A 12,831-nucleotide genomic window follows, 5' to 3' on the forward strand; every position below is an offset into this window, starting at 1 on the left:
TCCTCAGTTAGCTAGCTCTCCTGCCTCCTCAGTTAGCTAGCTCTCCTGCCTCCTCAGTTAGCTAGCGCTCCTGCCTCCTCAGTTAGCTAGCTCTCCTGCCTCCTCAGTTAGCTAGCTCTCCTGCCTCCTCAGTTAGCTAGCGCTCCTGCCTCCTCAGTTAGCTAGCGCTCCTGCCTCCTCAGTTAGCTAGCGCTCCTGCCTCCTCAGTTAGCTAGCTCTCCTCTCTCCTCAGTTAGCTCCTCTCCTCTCTCCTCAGTTAGCTAGCTCTCCTGCCTCCTCAGTTAGCTAGCTCTCCTGCCTCCTCAGTTAGCTAGCTCTCCTGCCTCCTCAGTTAGCTAGCTCTCCTGCCTCCTCAGTTAGCTAGCTCTCCTCTCTCCTCAGTTAGCTCCTCTCCTCTCTCCTCAGTTATCTCATCTCCTGCTTCCTGTTAGCTCCTCTCCTCTCTCCTCAGTTAGCTCTTCTATATCTTCAGCCTTGTGGGACTCAGGTGAGGAGTTGTAGTCAGTAGAGATGCAGGTGTCTACAGAGTATCCCCTGTCCTTAGTGTGGATAGAGTCAGTGTGGGTGTCTACAGAGTACCCCCTGTCCTTAGTGTGGATAGAGTCAGTGTGGGTGTCTACAGAGTATCCCCTGTTCTTAGTGTGGATAGAGTCAGTGTGGGTGTCTACAGAGTACCCCCTGTCCTTAGTGTGGATGGAGTCAGTGTGGGTGTCTACAGAGTATCCCCTGTCCTTAGTGTGGATAGAGTCAGTGTGGGTGTCTACAGAGTACCCCCTGTCCTTAGTGTGGATAGAGTCAGTGTGGGTGTCTACAGAGTATCCCCTGTTCTTAGTGTGGATAGAGTCAGTGTGGGTGTCTACAGAGTACCCCCTGTCCTTAGTGTGGATGGAGTCAGTGTGGGTGTCTACAGAGTACCCCCTGTCCTTAGTGTGGATGGAGTAAGTGTGGGTGTCTACAGAGTATCCCCTGTCCTTAGTGTGGATAGAGTCAGTGTGGGTGTCTACAGAGTATCCCCTGTCCTTAGTGTGGATGGAGTCAGTGTGGGTGTCTACAGAGTATCCCCTGTCCTTAGTGTGGATGGAGTCAGTGTGGGTGTCTACATAGTATCCTCTGTCTGACCTACTGTTCTTAGTGTGGATAGAGTCAGTATGGGTGTCTACATAGTATCCTCTGTCTGGTGCTCTGTCCTTGGGTTCTTTGGGGATGTAGCCAGTATGGATGTCACGGAGTTGGCTTGATGCTCTAAGACTCTCAGAGAAAGACCCATTGGCTCCCTGAGACCAAGTGCCACCAGGCCTGTTGGTTGAGGTTCTTCTAGCCCCAGAACCAGACCTCATGGCTCCTCCACTACACGGTCTTGCTGCCAGCTGAGTTCTAGAGCGGACTGAGTGTATGGATGCAGGCGTGTCTCCAACACTGTTGTCAGCGGAGACGCTAAGGACTGAGGCCTGGGTACGAGGTCTGATGACGTGTGTGTTCATCAGGGAGCGCTGGGGAGACGTCTCAGCTTTAACAGGAACAGGAAGAGGCGGAGCCACTCTTCTTCTCTGGCTTCTCTCTGAGACACTGGAGCCGTCAGAGTTATGGTCACCTGACACTCGGCTCCTCCTCTTGTCCCTGGTCCCACCTCCAACAGGCTCAGGGCTCCTCCCCCTAGTCTTCCCACCCCCAACAGGCTCAGGGCTCCTCCCCCTAGTCTTCCCACCCCCAACAGGCTCAGGGCTCCTCCCCCTAGTCTTCCCACCCCCAACAGGCTCAGGGCTCCTCCCCTAGTCTTCCCACCCCCCCCCAACAGGCTCAGGGTTCCTCCCCTAATCCTCCCACCCCCAACAGGCTCAGGGCTCCTCCCCTAGTCCTACCTGAAACAGGTTCAGGGCTCCCACCCCCAACAAGTCCCCTCCCCCTAATCTTCCCACCCCCAACAGGCTCAGGGCTCCTCCTCCCCTAATCCTCCCACCCCCAACAGGCTCAGGGCTCCTCCCCCTTGTTACCTGAAACAGGTTCAGGGCTCCTCCCCCTAGTCTTCCCACCCCCAACAGGCTCAGGGCTCCTCCCCCTAGTCTTCTCACCTCCAACAGGCTCAGGGCTCCTCCCCCTAGTCTTCTCACCTCCAACAGGCTCGGGGCTCCTCCCCCTAGTCCTACCTGAAACAGGTTCAGGGCTACTGAGGTCAGTTGAAGGTGAGAACCTGTCACCATCAGTAGGGTCTAGACTGCTGAAGTCATCCAGGTATTCTACTGCCCCCACACTGTCCAACCTATCACTGCTGGAGGCTGAGTGGGGGTGTTTGAGTCTGGGGCTTCTTCTGGTGTCTGACATGTGGGGCTTGTGGCCAGAGTCTAAAAGGTGTGGTCTGGGTTTGGAGCCTCTTGGAGTCTCATCCCCGTCTCCTCCGCTGTCAGAGTCAGCATGGTCATACTCTCCACTCCGTAACACCTCCTCTGTGTGATCAACACTGGGAATATGCACCCACAGTTTACTGTGACTGTCCTGCTTGGAATGGGATGATGGTTTCTGTTTTGGTAATCTTTGGGAGGAGTCATCTCTCTTACAGTAAAAATCCTCTGCATTGACACTAGTTGTGAATGTGTTTGTTAGTTCCAGCTGGGTTCCTGTTGAGATGTTTCCCTGCCGTCCACGGTCTCTGTCTAGGCTACTTATCGAAGTCGCAATGTCCTCATTTAGAATATCATTCCTATTGAGTAGCTTCCTCCCATCTATAGGTTTATCCGTTTGCCTGTTAGTGTTATTGGACTTCCTGCTATGACCCTTGGTCTTAAGTGTCTGTTTGTCTGTCTGTTGCTTTCTGCACTCATGGAGGTGGCATTTCATCCCACACGGTTGAACCTGCTTCATTCTTAGGTGGAACGTTTTTGTCATTCCAAAACCTAACTTCTTCTTGGGAGAGGACTTGGACACTGTATTGCCACTCATTGTATTCTCCCAGTTTGTTTTTCTGATATAACTTTGTGTGGTAGTGCTGCATTGTTCCTGAAGAGGCCTGTTCTTCACTCTGGGGCTAGGTCCGACCCATAGTTCGGGAGCCACTGGGCAAGGAGACTGCCTGCCTCTCTGTGGTGATGTTGTGGTGTCTCGTAGGCCCTGGGACTGAGGCCAGTCCGCCTGTCAGAATCACAATCACCTTTATTCACCAAACACATTCACATATACACATAATTTGACTTGGCTAAATGCCAGCAATAGACACAAATATACAGACAGAATAAAGACAGAAGAAATGACACAATGTACATACAGTATCATACCTGTCCATTAGAAGGCTCTGTCAGTGGCCTGTAGATCCATGCTAGGTTGGGGTGGACTGAAAAGAGCTGCTGTAGCTGGGTCTGACTCTGTCCACTCAGCTGGGCGAGCTCAACTAGCAAGGTGTTCAATAGAGGGAACGGTCTCAGAGCCTCCCCTAAGATAGATGCCGTCTGCTGGGGTTGGTGCTGTCCCCTCTCTTCCCTGCCTCTAGACTCCATAACCACATCCTGTCTCTGTCTACACCTGTGGTCTGTAGCAGGAACCTGTGTCTCATCAGGTGTCTCCTCATTCCCCAAGTCCAGATCCTCTACCCTGAGAGACTCCATGTCTAACACCCTGTAGTGGCCCGGTTCATTTTCCTGTTGTTGTTCTACAGAACTGCTGTAGTAAAGAGGTGGGGGCTGAACACAGAGGCTTCCCTCATCATGCTCCTCATCGATAGCAGCCACTCTGAGTGTTCGGTGATGCTGCTTGCTTCTAGAATGTTCTGTTTGAGTGCCAGTTGAAACTGGCCGTGCTTCCGACACCACTATCTCACTGGGCTTGTCATTTACATGAATATTCTGATAAAGGACCTTGGAAGGCCTGTTGTCAATGTCCAAGTCAAGTGGTTGCATCGTTCCTTTCCCACGATCGACCTAAAAATGTTCTATTGGTTTCATAGATTCCGTCCCGTGTGTAATACCAACTGGCAATACCCTGTTATCAGGTATATGTGGTAATGAACTAGTTCCCAGACTGAACAGATTATATCCCAAAGAGAGAACACCTATTTTCTCTCCCATGAGATTAAATAAATCAACAAGTCCTTTCTCTCCTTGGGAAGAGGGAGAGGAGATACCATGCACCTCCACATCACACCTGATACAGTCTATCAACCTGACCAGAGACACCAGCGAGCTGCCTATCGACGTGGGAACCTCTCCCCTCATATCCAGGACCACGGCATGCAGAGGAGTGTTAGATGGGTTAGGTGGGTGTGGAGGGAGTCCAGGTGGGTTTTTGAACAAACACCACTTGCCTTTGTTGAAAGGGTATTTAAACGTGTCGTGGGCTTGATAGAGCTGGTTTTCCTTCTCGATGTCCTCGTCCTCATGGTGCCGTTGATCTAGCAGTGGACCAGACGTTTCTGGTTGATAGATGAGCAGAGTTGGGAAGTCCAGTAGTCTCACACCGAGGGCTAATTCATCTGAATCATTTAGACATTTTCTGGTTTTGTCTATTCTGATATATTCCACCAACAGTTCGAAAGAAAAGAGAGTTTCGTTGTTATTTAATTGTTAATAATAATTATAATAATAATAATTTACTGTTGGCTCTGTCATTGTGCCATTGCGACGGATTCACTCTCAGCCCAGAGTTGCCAGTGATACCATTCTGAATGGAGATCCCTCGTTGAATGAATTGGTTAAACATTCAATCAGACCCCTTAGAAAGAAAACAACGTTTGGTTTTTGTATAATTTACGAGAGAATCACAGCTGAAATGGAGGAGAAAATCCGTAAATTAGCCTGTCGGCACCGATAACACACAAGCTTCTTCATCTCCGTGGAAACATCTTTTTTTATGTCATGTGATGCCAGAGGATTCTGGGAATAGTAGTTTTCAGACCTGACCACGTTAAAAAATGGTGAGTAATGTTACATTAGCAGATTTATTAGGAGTCATATTGAGCTACAAATGCACACTAATAATACATTTAAAAAATATGTAACTAACTATCTATACTAATAACCTATGAAATGTATCCTTAAAGCAAATAATATAATACAATAGAATAGAATATAACTCAATATCCTTTATGGACAAATAGCATAGAGAAAAATGATAGCATATTAGAGACTTAATTTGACCGTATAGTATTGTTTTTATTTCCTTGATAAAACAAGTTGGAGCCATTTTCCTGCAGCTCGCCAGTTGGTGCCACTGTGGGGCTTTATTCAGAGATAGGCTATGATATGCCGATTGCTTTAAATAAATATATATATACAAATGTAATGTCTATTATCCAGAATATAGGGCTATTCCATTTGGGCCTGCTATTTTGTGCCTTATTCTCACAACCAGAGATACATCTTCGTCAATGTCACACCTCGCCGCTATTCTCTCTTTTCACAGTATAGACTTCAGTGATTGAATTACAATTATTAACAAATACATTTCCTCTGTTCTCTTCTCCGCTTGTGTGTTTGGCTGGATCTCTCTATTCCCACAAATCATCACATTAAGGAAGGCGGAGGGAGGAGCTATCCGTCAGCGGTGGCACCCTGCTCTGCTCCGCTGTCATCGCGGACTAAAGCGGTCTCTAGATGGATATCACACCGAACAGCAGCCGGAGAGAGGAGAGAGGGTCTATGGAACCTCACACGTTGGAGCGTTTCTGTGGATGAACACGGTTTAATCTGTAGACAAGGATAATAACCGTCTCGTCTATTTTCCCGAATATTAACCTATTCTTCTGCTGCTCAAGTGAAAGGTAATGGCACAGATGTTCTTCCTACTGTTCTCCCAATAACGGAATAACGGAATAGAGTGTCGGGGTATGTTCTTCCTACTGTTCTCCCAATAACGGAATAACGGAATAGAGTGTCGGGGTATGTTCTTCCTACTGTTGTCCCCAATAACGGAATAACGGAATAGTGTGTCGGGGTATGTTCTTCCTACTGCTCTCCCCAATAACGGAATAACGGAATAGTGTGTCGGGGTATGTTCTTCCTACTGCTCTCCCCAATAGCAGAATAGAGTGTCGGGGTATGTTCTGACGTCCAGGTTAAGCTCCGCTATTATAGCCCTCATAATTGAATTGTCCGTATGTAGAAAAAAGATGTATGACAGTGTCAGTGGGGTAGTGAGACAACTTGTCCGAGACATATTGTTGTTTGGTGTAATTATGTGTAGACTATGATAATCCCAGTCGAAAAAGCCATTGACAGAAACAAAGAGTATAATCGTGGTAACTTTTTACACACCACAGTGAAAGTTTCTAGTGCACAAACTGGTGTGATCTACTGCTGCCACTATGAGCAGACAGGCTTGTTATTACAACTATTTGACAGATTATTTGATGCATCTCTACTACACACAGACTTTATATGCGTTGCTTCCCAGTAGGAGAATGAGTTTTCAGATGTACAGTACAGAGAGCCATTGTCCTAGTGATCCTTTGTTGAGGTTGATGATAAAACCATATTTCATGTCCATAATGGCTATAGCCTATTATCAATTAATAATATATTGGTTGGAGATTCTCACTTGGAAATATATTATTCTAAAGTATTGTGAATAGTATACTATACCTGGTGTTTGTCTCTCAGCTGGTGGTATCTTTTATTCTATGGTGGTAATTACTTCCCTGAGAAGGACAGGGGGCGATGAAGACCTCAATCAATGTCTGACATCATAGCCTACCTACCTGCAGTCCCTCACACCACTACTCTACTCACAGGTTGAGACCCAAATGACACCCTATTCCCTTTTTAGTGCGCTAACCTGGACCCACAGAGAACTCTGGTCTAAGTAGTGCACTCTATAGGGAGTAGGGAACCATTGAGATGCATCCATAGTCTCAGAACAAAGACCAGGTCTATATCAGTAAACAGGAATGTACCAACCTAGTTCTATATCAGTAGACAGGAATGTACCAACCTAGTTCTATATCAGTAGACAGGAATGTACCAACCTAGTTCTATATCAGTAAACAGGAATGTACCAACCTAGTTCTATATCAGTAAACAGGAATGTACCAACCTAGTTCTATATCAGTAAACAGGAATGTACCAACCTAGTTCTATATCAGTAAACAGGAATGTACCAACCTAGTTCTATATCAGTAAACAGGAATGTACCAACCTAGTTCTTTACTGTTGGTGTTTATCAGTAAACAGGAATGTACCAACCTAGTTCTATATCAGTAGACAGGAATGTACCAACCTAGTTCTATATCAGTAAACAGGAATGTACCAACCTAGTTCTTTACTGTTGGTGTTTATCAGTAGACAGGAATGTACCAACCTAGTTCTATATCAGTAGACAGGAATGTACCAACCTAGTTCTATATCAGTAAACAGGAATGTACCAACCTAGTTCTATATCAGTAGACAGGAATGTACCAACCTAGTTCTATATCAGTAGACAGGAATGTACCAACCTAGTTCTATATCAGTAAACAGGAATGTACCAACCTAGTTCTATATCAGTAAACAGGAATGTACCAACCTAGTTCTATATCAGTAAACAGGAATGTACCAACCTAGTTCTATATCAGTAAACAGGAATGTACCAACCTAGTTCTATATCAGTAAACAGGAATGTACCAACCTAGTTCTATATCAGTAAACAGGAATGTACCAACCTAGTTCTATATCAGTAAACAGGAATGTACCAACCTAGTTCTATATCAGTAAACAGGAATGTACCAACCTAGGAGATGTGTACCAACCTAGTTCTTTATATCAGTAAGCAGGAATGTACCAACTTAGTTATATAACAGTAAACAGGAATGTACCAACCTAGTTCTATATCAGTAAACAGGAATGTACCAAACTAGTTCTATATCAGTAAACAGGAATGTACCAACCTAGCTCTTTACTGTTGGTGTTTATCAGTAAGCAGGAATGTACCAACTTAGTTATATAACAGTAAACAGGAATGTACCAACCTAGTTCTATATCAGTAGACAGGAATGTACCAACCTAGTTCTATATCAGTAGACAGGAATGTACCAACCTAGTTCTATATCAGTAAACAGGAATGTACCAACCTAGTTCTATATCAGTAAACAGGAATGTACCAACCTAGTTCTATATCAGTAAATCAATGTACCAACCTAGTTCTATATCAGTAAACAGGAATGTACCAACCTAGTTCTATATCAGTAAACAGGAATGTACCAACCTAGTTCTTTACTGTTGGTGTTTATCAGTAAACAGGAATGTACCAACCTAGTTCTATATCAGTAGACAGGAATGTACCAACCTAGTTCTATATCAGTAAACAGGAATGTACCAACCTAGTTCTTTACTGTTGGTGTTTATCAGTAGACAGGAATGTACCAACCTAGTTCTATATCAGTAGACAGGAATGTACCAACCTAGTTCTATATCAGTAAACAGGAATGTACCAACCTAGTTCTATATCAGTAGACAGGAATGTACCAACCTAGTTCTATATCAGTAGACAGGAATGTACCAACCTAGTTCTATATCAGTAAACAGGAATGTACCAACCTAGTTCTATATCAGTAGACAGGAATGTACCAACCTAGTTCTATATCAGTAAACAGGAATGTACCAACCTAGTTCTATATCAGTAAACAGGAATGTACCAACCTAGTTCTATATCAGTAAACAGGAATGTACCAACCTAGTTCTATATCAGTAAACAGGAATGTACCAACCTAGTTCTATATCAGTAAACAGGAATGTACCAACCTAGTTCTATATCAGTAGACAGGAATGTACCAACCTAGTTCTATATCAGTAAACAGGAATGTACCAACCTAGTTCTATATCAGTAAACAGGAATGTACCAACCTAGTTTTTTACTGTTGGTGTTTATCAGTAAGCAGGAATGTACCAACTTAGTTATATAACAGTAAACAGGAATGTACCAACCTAGTTCTATATCAGTAAACAGGAATGTACCAACCTAGTTCTATATCAGTAAACAGGAATGTACCAAACTAGTTCTATATCAGTAAACAGGAATGTACCAACCTAGCTCTTTACTGTTGGTGTTTATCAGTAAGCAGGAATGTACCAACTTAGTTATATAACAGTAAACAGGAATGTACCAACCTAGTTCTATATCAGTAAACAGGAATGTACCAACCTAGTTCTATATCAGTAAACAGGAATGTACCAACCTAGTTCTATATCAGTAAACAGGAATGTACCAACCTAGCTCTTTACTGTTGGTATTTATCAGTAAACAGGAATGTACCAACCTAGTTCTATATCAGTGGACAGGAATGTACCAACCTAGTTCTATATCAGTAAACAGCAATGTACCAACCTAGTTCTTTACTGTTGGTATTTATCAGTAAACAGGAATGTACCAACCTAGTTCTATATCAGTAGACAGGAATGTACCAACCTAGTTCTATATCAGTAAACAGGAATGTACCAACCTAGTTCTATATCAGTAAACAGGAATGTACCAACCTAGTTCTATATCAGTAAACAGGAATGTACCAACCTAGTTCTATATCAGTAAACAGGAATGTACCAACCTAGTTCTATATCAGTAAACAGGAATGTACCAATCTAGTTCTATATCAGTAAACAGGAATGTACCAACCTAGTTCTTTACTGTTGGTGTTTATCAGTAAACAGGAATGTACCAACCTAGTTCTATATCAGTAAACAGGAATGTACCAACCTAGTTCTATATCAGTAGACAGGAATGTACCAACCTAGTTCTATATCAGTAAACAGGAATGTACCAACCTAGTTCTATATCAGTAGACAGGAATGTACCAACCTAGTTCTATATCAGTAGACAGGAATGTACCAACCTAGTTCTATATCAGTAAACAGGAATGTACCAACCTAGTTCTATATCAGTAAAAACAGTGTAACATGATGCTGTAACATGATGCTCTGGTCTGGTGGCTGACATTTAAACAGTATAACATGATGCTCTGGTCTGATGGCTGACATTTAAACAGTATAACATGATGCTCTGGTCTGGTGGCTGACATTTAAACAGTATAACATGATGCTCTGGTCTGGTGGCTGACATTGAAACAGTATAACATGATGCTCTGGTTGCTGATGTTGAAACAGTATAACATGATGCTCTGGTCTGGTGGCTGACATTTAAACAGTATAACATGATGCTCTGGTCTGATGGCTGACATTTAAACAGTATAACATGATGCTCTGGTGGCTAACATGTAAACAGTATAACATGATGCTCTGGTCTGGTGGCTGACATTTAAACAGTATAACATGATGCTCTGGTCTGATGGCTGACATTTAAACAGTATAACATGATGCTTAAAATTTGCGAAATGAAATGTCCAGCTGTGACCATTAACAACAGCACCATCATCTGTGTGTCATTATGGACTGTGGTTTAGGATACTGTAATATTTACTGTAGTGTTGTTATGGACTGTTGTAGAGTATACTGTAGTATTTACTGTCGTGCCATTATGGACTGTTGTAGAGTATACTGTAGTATTTACTGTAGTGTTGATATGGACTGTTGTAGAGTATGCTGTAGTATTTACTGTAGTGTTGTTATGGACTGTGGTTTAGTATACTGTAGTATTTACTGTAGTGTTGTTATGGACTGTGGTTTAGTATACTGTAGTATTTACTGTAGTGTTGTTATGGACTGTGGTTTAGTATACTGTAATATTTACTGTAGTGTTGTTATGGACTGTGGTTTAGTATACTGTAGTATTTACTGTCGTGTTGTTATGGACTATTTTATAGTATACTGTAGTATTTACTGTAGTGTTGTTATGGACTGTGGTTTAGTATACTGTAGTATTTACTGTAGTTTTGTTATGGACTGTGGTTTAGTATATTGTAGTATTTATTGTAGTGTTGTTATGGACTGTGGTTTAGTATACTGTAGTATTTACTGTAGTGTTGTTATGGACTGTGGTTTAGTATACTGTAGTATTTACTGTAGTGTTGATATGGACTGTTGTAGAGTATACTGTAGTATTTACTGTAGTGTTGTTATGGACTGTGGTTTAGTATACTGTAGTATTTACTGTAGTGTTGTTATGGACTGTGGTTTAGTATATTGTAGTATTTACTGTAGTGTTGTTATGGACTGTGGTTTAGTATACTGTAATATTTATTGTAGTGTTGTTATGGACTGTGGTTTAGTATACTGTAGTATTTACTGTAGTGTTGTTATGGACTGTGGTTTAGTATACTGTAGTATTTACTGTAGTGTTGATATGGACTGTGGTTTAGTATACTGTAGTATTTACTGTAGTGTTGTTATGGACTGTGGTTTAGTATACTGTAGTATTTACTGTAGTGTTGTTATGGACTGTGGTTTAGTATACTGTAGTATTTACTGTAGTGTTGTTATGGACTGTGGTTTAGTATACTGTAGTATTTACTGTAGTGTTGATATGGACTATTTTATAGTATACTGTAGTATTTACTGTCGTGTTGATATGGACTGTTGTAGAGTATACTGTAGTATTTACTGTAGTGTCATTATGGACTGCTGTTTAGTATATTGTAGTATTTACTGTAGTGTTGTTATGGACTGTGGTTTAGTATACTGTAGTATTTACTGTGGTGTCATTATGGATTGTGGTTTAGGATACTGTAATATTTACTGTAGTGTTGTTATGGACTGTTGTAGAGTATACTGTAGTATTTACTGTCGTGCCATTATGGACTGTGGTTTAGTATACTGTAGTATTTACTGTAGTGTTGATATGGACTGTTGTAGAGTATAATGTAGTATTTACTGTAGTGTTGTTATGGACTGTGGTTTAGTATACTGTAGTATTTACTGTCGTGTCATTATGGACTGTGCTTTAGTATACAGTAGTATTTACTGTAGTGTTGATATGGACTATTGTAGAGTATAATGTAGTATTTACTGTAGTGTTGATATGGACTGTGGTTTAGTATACTGCAGTATTTACTGACGTGTCATTATGGTACTGTGGTTTAGTATACTGTAGTATTTACTGTAGTGTTGTTATGGACTGTTGTAGAGGATACTGTAATATTTACTGTAGTGTTGATATGGACTGTTGTAGAGTATACTGTAGTATTTACTGTAGTGTTGATATGGACTGTTGTAGAGTATACTGTAGTATTTAATGTAGTGTTGTTATGGACTGTGGTTTAGTATACTGTAGTATTTACTGTAGTGTTGATATGGACTATTTTATAGTATACTGTAGTATTTACTGTCGTGTCATTATGGACTGTGGTTTAGTATACTGTAGTATTTACTGTAGAGTTGATATGGACTGTGGTTTAGTATATTGTAGTATTTACTGTAGTGATGTTATGGACTGTTGTAGAGTATACTGTAGTATGTACTGTAGTGTTGTTATGGACTGTGATTTAGTATACTGTAGTATTTACTGTAGTGTTGTTATGTACTGTGGTTTAGTATACTGTAGTATTTACTGTAGTGTTGTTATGGACTGTGGTTTAGTATACTGTAGTATTTACTGTAGTGTTGTTATGGACTGTGGTTTAGTATATTGTAGTATTTACTGTAGTGATGTTATGGACTGTTGTAGAGTATACTGTAGTATTTACTGTAGTGTTGTTATGGACTGTGATTTAGTATACTGTAGTATTTACTGTAGTGTTGTTATGTACTGTGGTTTAGTATACTGTAGTATTTACTGTAGTGTTGTTATGGACTGTGGTTTAGTATACTGTAGTATTTACTGTAGTGTTGATATGGACTGTGGTTTAGTATACTGTAGTATTTACTGTAGTGTTGTTATGGACTGTGGTTTAGTATACTGTAGTATTTACTGTAGTGTTGTTATGGACTGTGGTTTAGTATACTGTAGTATTTACTGTAGTGTTGTTATGGACTGTGGTTTAGTATACTG

At 41.7% G+C, this 12,831-nt stretch overlaps 2 protein-coding genes across 6 annotated transcripts in view; one reads left to right on the top strand and one right to left on the bottom strand.

Annotated features, from left to right (window-relative positions):
* Positions 1-410: 410 nt before the first annotated feature.
* On the bottom strand, positions 411-4,810 carry map10 (microtubule associated protein 10). Its single transcript, XM_046290714.1, has 3 exons — positions 3,267-4,810; positions 2,070-3,123; positions 411-1,507 (listed from the first exon to the last, which is right to left on the bottom strand). The coding sequence occupies exons 1-3, from the start codon at positions 3,882-3,884 to the stop codon at positions 411-413; spliced, it is 2,769 nt and encodes a 922-aa protein (XP_046146670.1). The 5' UTR covers positions 3,885-4,810.
* Positions 4,811-5,350: 540 nt separating this feature from the next.
* The window catches only part of LOC124048028 (signal-induced proliferation-associated 1-like protein 2), a 393,892-nt gene continuing 386,411 nt past the window's right edge, over positions 5,351-12,831 (top strand). For 3 of the 5 annotated variants that reach the window (XM_046368390.1, XM_046368391.1, XM_046368392.1), the window contains exon 1: positions 5,352-5,743. The gene's annotated coding sequence lies outside the window, so the exon portion shown is untranslated. Of the gene's footprint in view, positions 5,744-12,831 lie in introns of all 5 variants that reach the window. The other 2 variants (XM_046368394.1, XM_046368393.1) reach the window with 2 other exon arrangements.

This window comes from Oncorhynchus gorbuscha, linkage group LG11 (assembly GCF_021184085.1).
Source record: "Oncorhynchus gorbuscha isolate QuinsamMale2020 ecotype Even-year linkage group LG11, OgorEven_v1.0, whole genome shotgun sequence".
Classification (NCBI taxonomy): Eukaryota; Metazoa; Chordata; class Actinopteri; order Salmoniformes; family Salmonidae; genus Oncorhynchus; species Oncorhynchus gorbuscha.

Excerpts from the sequence above, each read along its gene's own strand:
- map10 (XM_046290714.1), bottom strand. The coding sequence starts at position 3,884 with ATGCAACCACTTGACTTGGACATTGACAACAGGCCTTCCAAGGTCCTT. Across the intron at positions 3,124-3,266 it reads CAGAGCCTTCTAATGGACAG|GCGGACTGGCCTCAGTCCCA; the intron begins GTATGATACTGT and ends TGATTCTGACAG. Across the intron at positions 1,508-2,069 it reads GAGCCCTGAGCCTGTTGGAG|CTGAGACGTCTCCCCAGCGC; the intron begins GTGAGAAGACTA and ends TTCCTGTTAAAG.